The sequence below is a fragment of the Anticarsia gemmatalis genome, chromosome 23, assembly GCF_050436995.1.
Source record: "Anticarsia gemmatalis isolate Benzon Research Colony breed Stoneville strain chromosome 23, ilAntGemm2 primary, whole genome shotgun sequence".
NCBI classification, from domain to species: domain Eukaryota; kingdom Metazoa; phylum Arthropoda; class Insecta; order Lepidoptera; family Erebidae; genus Anticarsia; species Anticarsia gemmatalis.
The window spans coordinates 2,598,027-2,616,766 of NC_134767.1; the positions used below are offsets into that span (position 1 = coordinate 2,598,027).

The 18,740-nt window shown below is 36.4% G+C and overlaps 1 protein-coding gene across 1 annotated transcript in view; it reads left to right on the forward strand.

Annotated features, from left to right (window-relative positions):
- LOC142983208 (ATP-dependent RNA helicase DHX30-like) overlaps positions 1 to 18,740 on the forward strand; it is a 40,993-nt gene extending 22,253 nt beyond the window's left edge. The window contains exons 21-22 of the mRNA XM_076130099.1: positions 17,141 to 17,211; positions 18,518 to 18,740. Of these exons, the coding sequence (XP_075986214.1) occupies positions 17,141 to 17,211; positions 18,518 to 18,734 (288 nt within the window). The 3' untranslated portion in view covers positions 18,735 to 18,740. The remainder of the gene's footprint in view (positions 1 to 17,140; positions 17,212 to 18,517) is intronic.

Here is an 18,740-nt window from a genome sequence, read left to right on the forward strand (position 1 = left end):
CACTGGTACTCTGCTCCTATTGGTCGTAGCGTGATGATATATAGCCTTCCTCGATAAACGGGCTATCTAACACTGAAAGAATTTTTCAAATCGGACCAGTAGTTCTCGAGATTAGCGCGTTCAAACAAACAAACAAACAAACAAACAAACAAACTCTTCAGCTTTATAATATTAGTATAGATTAGAGTAATTTGTATGTTAAACGATTTTTCTCAAAGTCAAAACATTTGATGACATCCAATGCGGTTTTAACAACAATTACTCATTCCCGATTATTCATATCGTTGTAAATAATTAACAGCTGCGATGTACAAGTTGCGGTCAAATTAAATCATAAGGTTTTTCGCACGTAAATACCTAAAATTATCTAATTGTATTGATGACAAAATATTATTTTTTTCCTCATATTTTCCTTTTTACAATCGGTTTTTCTTTGTTTCTGAGGTCATTTTTGTTGGGTAATATTGTGAAGCTTTCGAATGACAATGGCAAATATGGTGAATGATTGTTTTGTTACTAAGGACCGTTGACCGCAAATTGCATTGACCTACATTTATACGTACCTGCCTACCCACTTCATGTCATTTTATGCATTGTTGATTTTAAAGATTCATACCTAAAAGACACTAAGGAAACTAAAATCATAAGATGATTTAACTACCTACTGCTACCACGCTTACAATTTGCGTTACATTCAAGTATTTGTTTACGGTGAAGCAGTTATCAAATACCACACGGTCGCCTAAGAAATCTAGCCTGTTTCTGTGTCCCACTGCTAGCTCTCCTAGAGTTCCAGTCCCCTTGGTCGCTTGCTACGTCGGGCCAACCGTCCAGGAACAAAATGTATGATAAAATTTATCATCTGGTGTCAACTTAGGTTGGAACGTTCGGTTTGACAATACTTACCGAACATCAAAACCGATTAGACAAACCGACGGCACTCTTGTTCGGCTTGTGCCGATCGGGATCATCTACACATATTCGGTATTGCCGCCCAACTAGGCCGATTAATGCCAATTAATTAGCAAGCCTAAGTCTTCAGACCTGACAATATGAGGGTGATTTGGTGGCAGGTTTGAAATTGAGAATAGTTGAAAATTACAATTTTATAAAAACTATGTTCCTAACTATCCGGCTTAAAAAAAGCAGGAGGTTCTCAATTCGACGTCACAAATATTGTTTAACCTGCAGTTTGTGATCGTTATTTTAGAAATTAGTGAAAGTTGTCGTTGACCCAGGTTTCTTTTACTGCTTATGCATTAGAATAAATTTAGTACTTATTGTATTTGTTAACCACATCAGAATTCACTTGTGGTTATAATTTCTACAAAAATATTATAGGTAATAATGATGTCACTCACGCCATATTAATGTTTCAAGTGTATATGAATGACTAATTACTTGAGTTTTTGTATAGAAAAGTAAAAACCTTGTGGAATTTACCCATTTCAAATCAAAGACGCTTGAAAGACAGAAAACCAGTCTATCCGAGTGGAATTGTGTCAAAACTCTGTTAACTGGGTTCTGGAGGTCCGATAGGCAGTCGCTCTCTGAAAATACTGTAGATGACTGAAGAGAATCGGGCTACGGTTCTTATTCTTCTTACTTATATAAGTATTTGAAATCGACATTTTTTATCTACCACCGTTTCGGAAAAGCTGTTGCTCGTGAGAAGAAACGGCTAGCTCTTTTTGAATGTCAATAATACTGTATTAATTACCTATAACCTATAAATTAGCAAGAATAGTACCTCTAGCTAACCTTGAAGTTGATGATTCTATGCCCATTTTATTTGGGAAAAATGGAAGGAAAACCTCTCTGACGCCCGAGCTTTCGCGCTCGCACGTCAACAGAATTCCAGGTAAATTTTCTGTGCATTTAATATCAAACGAAATTCGTAAAGACCTTGTAAAATTAACAGTATTTCCTTTTCAAAGTCCAAACTTTAAAAACTTTCCCGCCATTTAAATTTAATGTTCAAGGAAATTATTTAGCAATTAGTATAATATATTTCTTTACCTATAGTTATACCCACACAAAAAAATAGTAAATTACTTTATGTTGCTAAGCCATGATTTCACCCTTTCTAGGCGCTCGTGGCTAGTTGCGCCCATCAATCGGTGAACGATGTGCAGAGTACCAGAAAAAATGTTACAAAAACGGGAAAAATATGACCCATTCTCTCTTATGTGACGCAAGCGAAGTTGCGCGGGTCAGCTAGTTGACAATATTTCGTACAATTGCATATTACTTTGTACAGTGTGTTAATTTTTCGATATCTATCCAGTTTCGGTAGTCAATAGTTGTAAAAAATCGCGGCACTAGCCATAAAATATGAGAATACGAACATTTAGTAGCTTTGCCCTTGGCCTTAAGGAAACAGTTGCGATATACATGTGACAATATACCGTTAATATTGTGTAATATGTTCTAATATTATTTGCGGATAAATTGTTATGTTATAGTATGTTTTTATTGCATGCTTAAACGGCAATGAGAGGAATCCCCATACAGGAAATGAGACGCAATATTTATATACTTATATGAAATAGGTTTCAACACTCGCGCAATAAGTTTCGTCTACTCTTTTTGATACTTAGTTAGAGGCGCCCATAGTCATTAGCGCTAACCAGTTGGAAATCGATCAGTGGGTTAAGCAAATCTTGGCGCGGTTATTCTATAGATGGGTGACCCTATATTTGTATTGGGCGTCTCCGTGCTTCAGAGGGTACGTAAAAAGTCGGTCCCGGTTGTTGTCAATTAAGATAACAGTCGTTAAGCCACGTCAAAGGCCTTTGGGCGGCTTGAACAGCTTTGACACTAGGTTGACCAATAACCATACGATAAGAAATAAGAAGATACTTAGTGTCCATTTTAAGAAAAATAAGTAGCCTGTAATTTGATCTTGGATCTACGACTACATTAATATTACTTATATGTTATAGAAATTGGCTTAATCATAAAGGCGTAACAGAAAGTTACTTTCATCATGTAAGTAGATATATCTAGGTAGATAAAATTGAAACGGCACTTTTCCCTAGCCATAATATGACTTACAATTATTTAGATTAGACATAAAAAATTCTGGCTACCCGCAATTAACTGCGTAGGCACCCTTTCAGTGTTCAGCCTAACCCCTTTTTTATTGCGCAGACACTGCTGTTGCAAACATCGGAATTGAAAAATATTGATGCATCGACACATTAATGTTTTCTAAAAACACTCACGCGTGTGAATAATCAAGTTGATTCAGTAAATTACCCTAAATTTTTAGCCACCTAGAGGACTTTCATAAACTTAAGCAAATCTATACCGTTCTTTTCCAAGAACATCGATGTTGTGACATCGTTTAGAAGAATATCGGTACATGGATTTATTTATTTATTTTAAACTTTTTATACAGAACCGTATAAAGGCGGACTTAATGCTAGGGGCATTTCTTGCCAGTCTACCTTGGGGTGATGCAGAGATTATTATGGCTTGGGTTAAAATCGTTTGCGTCTCTAACTGCAAAAATACATACAGTATTCTGGCTTAAATTTCTAATAATTTCAATATATTGTTACTTAAGTTGTGAATCTTCCCATGAATAATGTTCGAAGAATTTCCGGAAAATTGCCGTAACCCGGGGCTTTACATATTCACACAAAATGGTTTCCACCATTTCATACATAATAATATGACGATAGTTTCACAAAACAATGAAAATTTATAATTTCGTATACTTTTTTCTTTGTTTTATGGTCCCACTGCTGGGAAAGGGCCTCCTCCCAAACGAGGAAGAGGTTAGTCCTTGAGTCCACCACCCTGGCCAACTACGATTGTCAATTTCGTATTACACAATATTATTGTATATGTTCCTATTAAAGTTTCTTAATATCAATCAATCGAGATATTGCGCTATCGTTGCGTAAAGTAAGTACTTAGCAGATAAGTGAGGAAGTAAAAAAATATAGATTGGAAAAAACCTGTTCAGAGCGAGTCAAGACTAGCTGACCCCCGCAACTTCGCTTGCGTGACATAAGAGAGAATGGGTCAAAATGTTCCCCGGTTTTGTAACTTTTTTTTATTGCTACTCTGCTCCTTTTAGAAGTAGCGTGATGATATATAGCCTATAGCCTTCCTAGGTAAATGGACTATCTAACACTGAAAGAATTTTCAAATCGCACCAGTAGTTCCTGAGATTAGCGCGTTCAAACAAACAAACAAACAAACTCTTCAGCTTTATAATATTAAAGTATAGATTAATTGACTTTTAAGTGACTAGCTTCTGATCGCTACTTCGTCTGCGTTAAAAGGCTTCCGGGTGTAAAAAGTATGCTATGTCATCAAAATCAGTGCTATAGTTTTTTGCATGAGAGAAGTAACAAATATGATTCGTCGACAACGTTTCGCATTTATAATATTAGTCGGATAGGATTTTAATGTTATCCCTTTATACTTTTAACTTAAAGGTTTTTAAGTAGAAAGGGATAATATTTTAGGTGTCTAATAAACTAAATAAGATGTAAAGAAGTTGATACCTATAGTCCTGTATGTAATGATACTCACATCGAGGTAAGCTAACAGTATTTTTCGCTTGTATTAGCAACTAGCTGACCCGTGCGGCTCCGCTCGCGTGAATTTCGTACTGTTGCTTATTCGTTTGAGCACGCGAATTGCGAAGCACTCCATACACCTACACATAAAAATGCTAACAACTCTTTTGTCAACTAATGGTTATTTACGAAAGGGACCCGAAGAGCACATAATGTGACACAGGCTCAGGCAGGCCTGATCTCCTGTGGTAACCTTCTTTTCGTCCCTTGTCTGTATCCGTACCAATTTACAGTGTAAAATATAATACCTTATTATAGACTGACCATTGCTTACCCGTCTGGATTCAGAATATTATTATACGTACAGACAGACCTATCTGCGCCGGAGCTCTTCACACGCGTAATAATTTATACTTGCGATGATACGTCCGAAACCGCGTAACCCGTAATTATTTTTTAAAACTTACCACATAGTCTGTTTCATAGCTATCCAATTTATCACCTTGATGCAACCAATTAATTTGGTTACGTGTTACAAACTACAACGCCATCTGTTAGTTGCGGCGAACAACGACAACGAACGAAATTACTCGATTTGCCATCTAGGATATCCCGATCGCACCGGAACCACGTAAACCAACATTTTTGAGTAATATATCATACAACATTTATGTTTGAAAATCTTATAAATGTATAGCCTGTTTCAAAGGTATTTTTTTAACAATAAAGCAATCAAAATAAATTAATTAGGAAAAACATGCTGTGTTGCGGACTATATCGCCATCTATTGGTTGGTGCGAACAGCAGGTATCGATACGGCAGGCACCGCGTTAACTATATATGCGAATGTTGTGAAATGGCTTGCAACGCCATCTATGGTCTCTTTAGAGAAACGCAGGTTCAAACGAATTCTACGTATTTTTTGCAATTTTCTAAAAATCTATGAAATTTTATGCGGTAAAAAGTATCCCAGTACTTGCTCCACTACTTATTCTATGCATATACCAAATTTCAGTGCATTCTATCCGGTAGTTTTTACGTGATAGCGTAACATACAGACAGGAAAAAACCTGACCTTGAACTCTCTACTGATTTATTATAAGTATAGATAGTAAGCTAAAATTGCGAAAATTTCACTATTATTAACAGAAAATTATAGTTAAAATTGTTTTAAGACATCTTTTTTTTAATCAAACAGCGACATGTAATAAATTGAAGGTATAACTTTTTATGTAAAACCTTCTACGAAATACCGAAACGGTATACAAAACCTATTTGGTGAAACACGATACAAAGTTCACATGCCTTTCCTTACTTAAGTCACAAGTTAATATGAGTAATACTGTACCTACCTGTGGTCTGAGTGGTTATGTATACGACTGCTGATCACGAAGCCGCGGGTTTGATCCCCGGACAAGGTAATTAAAAAATTCAAAAGCAATTTTTATAATTTCTATTTAATATTACCGCCTCTTGTGCAGTCAGTAGTGTATCCGAATGTTGACTACAAGGTCCCAGATTCAATTACCAGATTGGACAAAGTGCTATTGGCCTTTTTATAATTGGTTAAGTTCAAAAGCTCTGAGCTTATCTCATTTTATTAAATTACTTATAAATAAAGATAAAATTTGCTGACAAGGTCACAGGTTCTATTGCCAGGCCGAGTAAGGTGCTATTGGTCTTTTTCTAATGTGAATTAGATTGTTCTCAGTAGTCCGGAGTTTGGTAACGTGTTTGGTATATGGCAATAGACTCGCCCCCCATTACGACTTAAGACTAACATTGTTAATGGCGAAATGCGGGTTTAATAGGCATTCATTTTATGTGTGTACGTATTTCATTATGGTCAGTAGTAGTCTCACTATTCAACTGCCTTTAACATGGGACTGTCAAAATTGCACTGAAATATTGATGTGTTTCCATGCTACACCCACACCTCTGCTTTTTATAAGCGTGATGTTATAAAACAAATAAGTAATATAAATTATTTCACAAAAACCATTGCAAGCTGACCACAAAATTGTAAACAAAAATTGAGTCATCTTAAATCAAATGTTAGGTTTGCTCGTTCATTTAAGGTTTAGCAATATTTCAAACGTTTGCTAAATCTTAATAAAAGCAAAATATGCAAGTATGAATGTATGATTGTTACTCTTTTATCAAAAAACTTCTGGACGGATTTTAATGATAGTTGCTCTACTGATAGCTTATAACCTGGATTAAGACATTTCTCAAAAAAAAAATTATCTTATATGAATAGTGTAAATTCCAAAATCAATATATTTAATTAATTTCTGTATAAACCGAAATCTCGTCAAAATTCCGAGTTACGTTTGTTCCATTCTCTTAATATAAGCTTATCTCCTATGACGTACATAGAGCAATTCTGGGTTTTCTGTCTGCTTCTTATATAGCGATTCATTCATACAATAATACGTTGAAGAAGTTAAAATAATTTGGAATACATACAGACACTCATATACACAAATTCATACACACAAATAGACACACATACATACGTACAAACATACATGCATACAGACATACATTTCTGAATTCAGTGCTCTGACCAACTGGGGTAACTATTCGCAAAAAACATACATACCTAATACCACGCTTGTGACGCTTGTTATACCCGAAGGTTTAATCAGAGGTGTGTTATACTCCCACGTTTCGCCATTAACAATGTTAGTCCCATGTAATAGAGGGCGAGACTATTGCCATTTACCGGGCACAAGACCTAACTCCGGGCTACGAATGTTTACGTAGACGCAGTAAAACGTAATTCTTTACCCGTTCAGATAATTCCACTTTATGCTATTTCGGATCTTTGGATGCGAGCCATACTGGAATGATTTAATATTTAATAAGTAAATTATACTTTAACAAGTAAATAATGTACAAAACATTATTTACTTGTAATATTCACAGAAATACTATAAATTAGTAAGTTTGTCCTTCCAAGTCTAAGCGGCTCAACTGATCAAAAATAAATTAGCAGGTTGATAGAATATATCCTAAGTAAGGTAGACGTCAGTAAAAACATCAGCCAAATCGTTTGACGGCAAATTTTTAGGAAAGAAAACATGTTCTGCCAACTTCACTTAATGAGGTATAAGGACAAGACAAAAAGAAGATAGAATATAATGTTTGTTTGTTTGTCGTATGGTTAGTGGTCAACCTAGTGTCAAAGTTAATCAAGCCACCCGAGAGGCCTTTGACGTGGCTTAACGACTGTAATCTTAGTAGACAACAACCGGGACCGACATTTTACATGCCTTCCGAAGCACGGAGACGCCCAGTTCAAATACCACTATACGGTCACCCATCTTTGGAATGACCGCGCCAATGGTTGCTTAACCCACAGATCTAATTATTATACCGATGTATGGATCAGATGTGAGTGAGACATCAGGCAAGAGGAGTTTGTTAGGATCGTACCAAGTGGCATTCTTTGGTCACTGCCTAGTGCCTACCTCTATGAAAAAGGCGTAATATTATCTTTGTATGTATGTAATATACCGAAAAAAGGTAGATTACTATTATTATCACATGACAAGAAAAGCACCATATTTCTGTATCTCATAGGTATACAACATTAACTTATAAAACAAAAAAGCGTAGAGGTATATAATCTTATGGCCTTTTGAGGTCCTTTATCAGTTAGACGTTTGTAGATTTCATGTCAAATACAATTGGATATTTATTTTCATCCATTTAATAGAATTTAATGTCGTATACTATTAAGTAGAACTGGTTCTTGTGGTTTTAATGGTGCAAGAAGCACATTTTCAGAAAGTGGAGTTACTATTGTATGCCTATGATGTACAGATTTCTAGTATAGAGTTGGCCAAATAATTACATTAAGTGTACAAGTAAACCCGGGGCCAGTAATTTATTCAGCAATAAAAGGAAAACCGCAACTATGTATTTTTATCACAGTATATTAAACTGTATGTGCGTAAACAAGTCTATATATTTATGTACCTATTGAACAATTTTTATTTATATTGTGTCATCGTTATATTCTTATGTATACCTACAATTGTTATGTATTTAATTTACTGTATCCATATAGAAATATTAACTAATATTATTTATTATACGAGCAACCGCCCGCGACTTCGTCCGCGTGACGTTTTTCCCGTTTTTACAACATCGCTGCTCCATTTCTTTTAGTCGCAGCGCGATGTTATATTATATAATGGACTATTCAACACAATTATTTTTGAATATTTTTTATTCGAATCGGTAGTTCCAGAGATCAGCGCGTTTAAACAAGCAAACAAACTGTTATTTATATTACAGTATAGTAAGTACGGTCGGCGTCAAAAATATGTCGACGCTGTCTGTATGTATGTATGCTTAGATCTTTAAAACTAGTTGTCGGATTTTGATGAGTTGTTTTAATAGATAGGGTGATTGGAGATATAGGTTTATGTGAAAAAGTTATAAAGGTTTTGTTGTAAAATAACTGTTTAAACCAGGCGAGGCCGGGGCGGGCCGCTAGTAAGACATATGCGAACAATTTACAAATGACTGAATACCTACCCAACATCCATAATACCATAGGTACAATAAACTGCTTTAATACCACAAATTGACCTTTTTAGTTTCCTTCCTGGTCGTTTTATTGTTCACTAGCTGACCCGCGCAACTTCGCTTACGCCACTTAAAAGAGAATGTGTCAAAATTTCCCTCGTATTTGTAACATTTTTTACTGATACTCTTCTCTTATTGGTCGTAGCGTGATCATATATAGCCTATAGCCTTCCTCGATAAATGGGTTATCTAACGCTGAAAGAAATTTTCAAATCGGGCCAGTAGTTCTTGAGATAAGCGCGTTCAAACAAACAAACTCTTCAGCTTTATAATATTAGTGTAGATGTCAAAAGTCACGTTGAGGATACGATTGTGACTTTTAAAACGCATATTTATACGAAACTTGTTAAAGTAAATTTATCCTCGAGCTGTAGGGATTTTTAACTGTTTAAAAAACTCGTTAAATGCCTTCCTCCCTTAGCTTTTGTTACCTCGTGGTCGGCATAAGGAAATAGGCTAAGCTCCTATTCCATAGGATTAACATTCAGGATCCAATCTTACATATTATTTCACCGTTGATGCGAAGTCATTACTTATAGTCCGACCCTTCATGGTCCGACCACTTACAACAGAGCCTTGGCTTGCACGATTGACCTAGGTTATAATTCATAATTCTGTGTAATTCCGAAATAAAATTGCTGTATCACACAGACCACCGTCAGCACTCTAATTTTCCAATTTCAGATTTTTTATACCTCCGTCAGCCACAAACCTTGTATGCAGCCTTGCTTGCTCTTTAGTTAGTTGTTGTAAGCTAAGCTACGCCCGAAGCATCTTTCATCAGATATAATGGATATAATGGTGTAATATCATCATCACCTGCCCTCTGCCTTTGGATATAACAAGCGTGACGTTTTAAATTAATTATATGCGTAACAATGATAAAAAATAAAAGTTATATTATTAAAATAACATATGAAACAAAACATACTACATACATAATATATATGCATACTTCATATCATGCGGTTTTACTTACGAGGGTGGGCAGATACCAAAGAACACCACTTGGTACTTGCCTCATTCACATCCATACATCTTGTCATACAGGACCGCCGGTTACGAGTACTAGTACCTAATACACGTTATATATTTTCTCAAATATACAAGAAAACTCATTCTTGGTTATTCATCACTACGTGCTCAGAGTTTCAATATAATAATTGTCAATTACTCTTAGCAACAAGGCCGTCGAAGAATCATCATGTGTTTTAGATAGCAATGTGCGTCATATGACATTACTAAACTGAATCACTGTTCTATACTTAGGCGCTCCACCCACTGCACCGCACCCCGTCAAGTAGCGCGCGATGGCAGATTTTACCATTATATGCGCACAGCGCAAGTACCTCAGTTTGTATAGTTATCACGCCTAGCACAACACACTGCCGACGCAGCAATGCGCGGGAAAATGCCATAGTAAAAATCTGCCATCCCGCGCTACGCGACGGGGTACGGTGGAGTGGGTGGAGCGCCTTAGGGCTACCAAAGCAGAGACTTAGCTAGAAGCTAAGAATGCAAAGTGTTATAACACACTGGCTGACCCGCGCCGCGCAACTTCGCTTGCGTCACATAAGAGAGAATGGGTCAACATTTTCCCCGTTTTTGTAACATTTTTTACTGGTACTCTGCTCCTATTGGTCGTAGCGATACATAGCCTATAGCCTTCCTCAATAACTAGGCTATCTAATACTGAATTTTTCAAATCGAACCACTAGTGCCTGAGATTAGCGCGTTCAAACAAACAAACAAACTCTTCAGCTTTATAATATTAGTATAGATACATAGGTACATACTTCTTTTAAACTGTAGCCTGCCTTTTGTTATTCTTTGTGTCAATAAATGTCCTCCAAGCCGAAATTCATCAACTGCCGCCAATTTCATTTAAAGATATTGCATTTCATTTAATGATATGCAGGACCGACGGCTTTACCTGCTACCCAAGGCATATTTAAAATCAATTTCTGAGAATTTCAGAAAAACCTTTTTGGCCCGACGCAGGATTCGAACCTGAGGCCTCTCGCGCAGCAGTCGCATACACTACTCACCGCAAATATAACCATGCCTCCAATCTTTAGAATTACCGCGCTAAGGCTGCTTAACTCACATATCGTTAACGGTTGAGCGCTACTAAATACAAGCGCCTCAAACATTCCGATAAGAGGTAATCTAATACTTAGGTCACTACTTATATTTTGAGCCTTGACGAATCTGATTGTTTTAGACCCCATTTGGTTTTTTCATCGTCAAGTTTGATCTTTTTGACTACTACATTCCTAAGAAAGTTTTGAAATCTGCGCTGAAAATATTTTCAATATCGTCGATCGAAAATTGTAAGTGTGCGGAAAAATGGTATGAGGATGTTAACATTTTCGTGCAAATATTTTTTACGACTTTCGACGTGACTTATAGAAACAGTCGTGTCTATATCGACTTATTTATTATTTTGATGATAAAGTCCGATCTTTTGAAAATTTAAAATGCTAATATGTAGAGTTCTATCATGATTATTTTTTCCTCACCAATGAAATTCCTGAAGGTCGTCCAAGGTCACCAGCTGTGTCCGGAAAAATCGATGCTGTGCGAAAATTAATTATGCATTTTCGTTTCCTGACACATCAATAGATCGATACGATCCTATACATTATTTCCACTCTTAGATATAAAATATTTGGAGAGAACATTTCCGTTTAGAAGTTTTTTTCTAAATGAGCCAATTTTTTTTCTACAAGAATTCGCAAAGGTACTCGCGCTGATTAGTGCGAACAAATGCTTGAAAATTCTATCGTTTTGCTTCAAAATACATGTATCAAATCGTGACAGACCACAGATCTAGGGTCTATGCGCATGAGCCGAAAAGTAATCGTCAGTCGACTTTATGGATGCTTTAAGATGAACCAAATCCAGAAAAAGTTTTTCGCGCTCGAAGCACTTCGAAACAAATAGGCCCTTGATTTTTTATAAAAACTTTGTCACGGCCCAAAATGTTTTTAGGAAAATGTAGAATGGTTAATTCGTATTGATTTACAATCAAAAGTTTACCGAAAGACTGGTTTAAAATATGGAAAAACCACAAAATCCTACAGGTCGAGTGCTATAATGACAATGCCCGCCCTAACACATATTGTTAAACAACCGGCTGTTATGAGCACGAAAATAATCGAATAAATTAGTTTCTCGCCATACACTACAGCTTAACATCAAGTGACTTTATTTAGTTACAAAACATCAAGAATAAATAGCATTAACCTTGATTTTTCATCGGCACAAGAAACAGGTTATGCTTTTAAACACCCTGTTTTTGAGGGGTCTTCGGGAAAGAAAAAAAAATATTAAAAAAATATTTCGATCGGATAAAAATCTATCTAGATCATGCATAAGAATACCCGAGAACACGATAAAGTAGTTTCCACCTACATATTTACCGTTTTTCATAGTTAGGCTCAAAATATAAGTAGTGGCCCACGTATATAAAATTCTCGCGTCATAGTTTTCGTTGCCATACTCCTCCGAAACGGCTTGACCGATTTTGATGAAATTTTTTGTGCTTATCCGGTATCTATGAGAATCGGCCAAGATCTATTTTTCATACTCTGAAGTGACACATTTTTTTTAAACATTTATATGGCAAAACAACGTTTGCCGGTTCAGCTAGTACTATGTAATTACGTATATGAAAACAATAGTAATACGTAAAATAATGTATTTTAAAATAATAATCTTAATTGGGAATAACGTACGAAGGAATTTTCGTCACAGGTCGGAAACATTCCGAGAATATGTCCACGTTTATTTGGAATTATGTCAACAACCAATCAATTTGCCATTTAATTAGTACTTTAGTTTAAAATTACCTATACATTATCGTAATTCTTACTAATATTGTAAAAGCGAAAGTTTGTGAGGATAATTGTATGTTCGTTACTCTTTCACGAAAGACTAACTTCACTGACGTTAATGAAATTTGATAAACAGATAGTTAAACCCATGTTTTTTTAACGTAGACAAAGTCACTGGCTGAATCTCTTATTACCATACTTTTAATTATTATAAATAGGTACCAAGTTAATTCAGTCTATGTCAGATCGTAGAGAATCTCCTCACCTGTTACCCACCCGACAATCGATCATTGCGTTAAGCAACTTTTGTCGCAGTCATACCACATATGATTCTTTACTTGGAAGTAGCAGATGAGTGTCTCTGTACTTAAGAGGGCATTTTATAAGTCACGATCCCGGTACATACAAAATGAAATCACGCCTTCTTTCTGTAGAAGCAGGCAGAGACCAGAAAACAGCACTTGATCTTTACAAAATTCCTTTGCTTGATTCACATCCATATATATGTACCTATATTCATATCCAACCATTTTATATTAAACAAGATAACAGTCGCTTACTCATGTTAGGTTTCGGGTGACTTAAATACCATTTCATTCGGTGAACGCTAACCATGAGGCATAAAAAAGAAACATTCGATTTATTTCGTGATATTCCATACCCACACCTGCAAATATTCGTCATAGCTTAAGATGTAGACCAAAATATTCCGCGGTAAATACCCATGATTAGTTTAATAGCATTTGTTTCGAGGCAGTCCATCTAGAGCACCCGTTCGAATAGCACCTAGCTAAGTCCACGAAGAGATGCTGTCAAATATAGGTGAGTAAGGCTAGGTGCTATTCGAACGGGTGCTCTAGATCAGTGGTTCCCAACCAGTGGTCCGTGGAAGTCAAAATATGGTCCGCGAATGATTTTTTAAACTTAAATTTTCAGGATGATTATTACGCTTTATTCTTAAAATACTTACATAGTGGTCCCTGCTTACGAGAATAATATAAAAGTGGTCCCGGGCTAAGAAAAGGTCGGGAACCCCTGCTTTAGATGGACTACCTCTTTGTTTACTTATAAGCCTGGAAAACTTACTATTACTTGTTATTTGTGTACGTGACTTTCGCCACGGAATTTCGCTCTTGGTTGGTAGAGGCTGCGAAAGTGCATTGGACTGCACAACAGGTTGCTTTCCAGTTTTGCACCTGTACTTTTTATACGTCGTTATGTAAAAGGGATCGATGTATCACAAAAAATAACACTAAACAAACTCCCGCACTGAGAATTATCACTCTTGTGTTTCGGGGACTTTTACAAGCATACAAACAACGGACACAAAGTACAATTAGACCCGAAACAACTATTTGTGAATCGCACAAATAATTGTCCTGTTTAGGAATCAAACCTCCCGACGTAGTGGTAGAGGCGTTGCGAACTAAACCACTGCGCCTCGAAGGCAGTAAAAAAGTCAAATCAATGTAGTAAAATATTTTACCGAAGCAAAGATTGCTAATCTAGAAAAGACTCAAGCTGATATCTCTTCACGGTACTTAAATGAAGCCTAAACACTGATATGCGAGCGTCTCCTCAAAAAGAAACAAATGTGAGGGTTCAAACCCAGGGAATGGGTAAGAGGTAAAGCCTTGAGCCTATCACGCAGTCCAAGTGCGATTTGGGGACTTCGTATTCCTTCAAGAACTGTTTTAAAGAACACTTAGCCATACGGTTCATATAATATTTTAATTAAATCAGGTCTAACCTAAGGCCTAACCCCTCCCCCTCGCTTGGGAGGAGACCCTTGCCCAGTAATGGGACAGCAACGGGTTAAAAAAAATGCTACTATATGTAGTAAGTAGAAGTCTCAGGTGTTCTGTTCTTCAACGGTGTTGTAGTTATTAAGAGACTTTACTTTCCCAGTGCGTCACAAGTCATTAGTGTCGCAATTATTAGTTCTATTTGTGTCTTCTTAGAAACGCGAAAGGAAATAACCGCTTTCGGCTTTCATGTGTCACGTGTACCACGGTTTTACCCAAAGAAAGTTTTGAAATAGTAAAAGAAAATTATGTAATAAGGAAAGGTAATACTACTTTTATTTGAGATGGGAAAATGGGAAAGAATTTCTTTCACGCAAACACTTTTGTTTCACAATTTTACATAAAAATCTTGATGTATCGCAGAAGACTCACCACTTATTACATGGGACTATCATTGTAAGCAAAACGTATATTGCCTAAACCTTCGAATATAATATGCTTGATGTAATCAATAAAATAAAGAGAAGTATACAGCACTTATTGTTTAATGTAAATTATGTTTTACTTCAAAAAATCTCTTTAGATAACAGTATCCGGTATCGGGGATTCACAATATGTGTATTTAATTTAAATATACCTGGAAGTAAGTACGTATTGCAAAATATACTATATTATAATGTACACATTGTCCGAATATTACAGTAAACAAATACTGGCCGGGCCTGCCCCTGTATAATTTGAATACATTTTCCTATACCAATTACTAGAGGTACTAACGATAGACAAATAATTACGTCATCGCACTTACGATAAAGAGATCGCGGGTTTAGTGAGGTACGAAGCAAACACCGATATTTTAAATATCCTTGTCAGACGTTGGTTACACCAAAGATATGGGAGTTTCGATTAGTCATGTGAAGTTTTTAGTGACTTTTGAACCTAAAGTAAAGTTAAAAAACCCTCTTCCCGAGTCCGAAAACGCGTACACTTTTTGGTGCCCCAAAAATGTTACATACCTATTTTCATTCATAATTCGTCTTTTTTCCTATAGAGGTAGGCAGAGACCAAAGAACGTCACTTGGTACGATCCTTACAAGCTTCCCTTGCCTCATTCACATCTATAAATCATGTCACACAGGACCGCCGATTACGAGAACTACGCAGCTGACCTTCCTTCAAGAAATCGCCGATGTGACAATTAGTCATTTAGGTCATCAAGGTTACATACCTCTTTCCACGAAAATAAATTAATGTTCTATCTAAGAATGTTTTAGTGGAAAATATTTTTCTCGTAAATTTTAGACCTGAATTAGACTACAAATTAAATAGGTTTAAAAAAATGCTTCCAAGTAAATACGGGCTTTGATATTTTTTATTAGGAAGACAAACAGTGCTATTTAATAATAGGTTTTACAAAGTAAATATCAATTTGGTAGGAGTTTTTAGGTATAAAATAAATAAACGACTAATTAATTGTATACGGGAAAGAACGCAAACACGCATTTTACCTTAGAACACCCGACGTTTCGGCGCAAGTTAAAAAGGAAACCACGGCCAGTAAAACCAGGTATTTCAAGGTAAAATGCGTGTCCGTAAATTCCCTTATTCTATTATACAATAAACAAACGATTGAAACGTTTTGAAATAACTAACGTGTCAAAAGTCACGTCTTCCTAAAATGGGTTTCCGGAAACTCTCGAAGCGTCATAATTTTATCAACATTTAAATTAGAATTCCCGGAAAATGTTGGCAAACAAACAATACATATAATTATCTCCAGTTTGTGTGTACGGTGTGACGTACACCTACGTAGCAATGAGCTGTGTTTGACCATTTATTTAAGGTAATTCGGTAATTCCACCGAATAAAGGATCCGATTTTGTTTAAGACACACACATATTCGGTTCGGCACGCTCGGTTCGGCAATATTTATCGAAAAACAAAACTGACTCGTCTTGTAGCAATCGGGTTCACCCACACATGTCATATTCGATTTTGTCGCCCGGCTAAACCGATTAATGCCGAAAGCAAACCTAATAGGCAATTCCATCGAATAAAGTTTCCGATTTTGGTAAACGGTACTCTTCCGCTGTGACTTTGAAGGTTTCAAATCGTACTGCTATAATAATGCGATAGTTTCGATGTTTGTATGTATGTTTGTTAATCAAGCAGGTCATAACTACAGGACGGATTTTACCATAATTTTGTATACTTACAGATAAGTTTTATCCTTGTTTGCTCAAAGGATACATTTTATTTTAGGAAATCTCAATATTTCTCAGTCGCGACTATATTTATTATTACTATTTTCCTCTTATTCGTGTATTTGTGCTTAGCGACACATTTTTTGAGTTTAGGAATTAAACTGTTTGTTATTAATGTAATAGTAAACTATAATTGTTTTTTTTTGTTGCAGGATCCCAAAAACGACGGAACTACAATTATGAAGTTGCCAAAGCATCGATTGAAAATTCATGTTCCCACCAGGTAAGGAAGAAATACAACCGGGCCGAATGGTCTGGCCGGTTGTACACTGGTGCTAATGAGGTCCCGAGTTCGACTCTTGTGTCCGGCAAAGTAGTATATTCAGATTTAAATAGTGTGATATGGTTTAAAAACAATTTGGATAATTTTGATAGTGACTCAAAGCTGGGGTAACGTGCCCGGTATATGGCAAAAAGCTTATCCACTATAACATGTGATTAATGTGGATGTATTTCGCATACCTCAGATTGTATCTTCTAGTATAACAGGCGTGATGTTGGGAAATAATTGTACAAAAATATATGAGGGGCGTCGCCCATGACGTGTTCAATCCAATTATTTCCAAATGGAACAAATATTTGTATGACACTTTCCCATTCCTTGTATGTACCACGTACTTTTCGAAATTCCTTTTACCTGTACCTACATATTTAATGCAGGTATGAAATTTTGTAAATTTCACTGTAATACATTTATACTACTTTCCTCATTATTCAAAGAAACGCATTTGACGCCAAATGGTTTTCTATTCAACATAAATAACTCCGTCAATACCTATTAAATGTAGTGTATTTATGTGTCATAATTACTTTCTAATATCCTTATTACTAACTAGCTAATACATAATTCCAACATAGTTTGGAAAAAAAGACTAAGCTGATGTAACTAGCTAATACCAGCGACTTTGTTCGCGTTAAAGTATTTCCAGGGATAAAAACTACCCTATCAATAATTTTGACTGCTTCTGATGCATGGTCGGTAGTGAATGCCGCACATATGTCTCGGGTTCGAATCCCGGGTCGAGCCAAAAAGTAGCTCCTGAGCATGTCGTAACAGAATTACGACATGCTCAGTGTGTGTCAGACATGTGATTTCGCGGAGTTAGGAAGTTAAGGTCGTAGACCTCCGTGCCTCGGAGAGCATGTAAAGCCGTTGATCCTGCATCTGCTTAATGGTCGTGCGGGTTTAGCCGTCCCATCGGGCTATGAGAGTGTATCTACCTATGTATTGTGCACACACTTGGACACTATAAGCAAAGTTTCTGCAGTGTTGGCCAGTTTCAATATAATTAACCGCCGTAGCCCAATATCAACCAGGAGAACATGATTATTCCGTTGATAGATGTCAAACTGCCTGCCGTGACCAAAAATCGGCTTGGAGTACATTGTAGTCTTTACAGATTTTTTTGACCTATTACTGTCCTACTGCTGGGCGAGGATGTCCTCAAAACGAGTGAGGGAAATGTAAATAGGAACAGAAAATATTTAATAAGTAGAAAAAATATTAACACCTTTTTTTATTGTTTCAGCCAAGCAACCCACCTGCTGAAAGTGCGAGAAATGTTCTGGAACACTATAAAGTATCACATCGAACGGGACATCACCAGTCTAGACTATAAAGACAATGAAAAAGTATCTAGGTTCAAAGTTAGACTAGTCAAAACGTTAGGCAGAATATTAGTCGAAGGTCACAGAGAGGACGTCGAAGGCAAAGCTAGGCTTAGCAATGTTGAGGAGCTTACGTAATAAAGA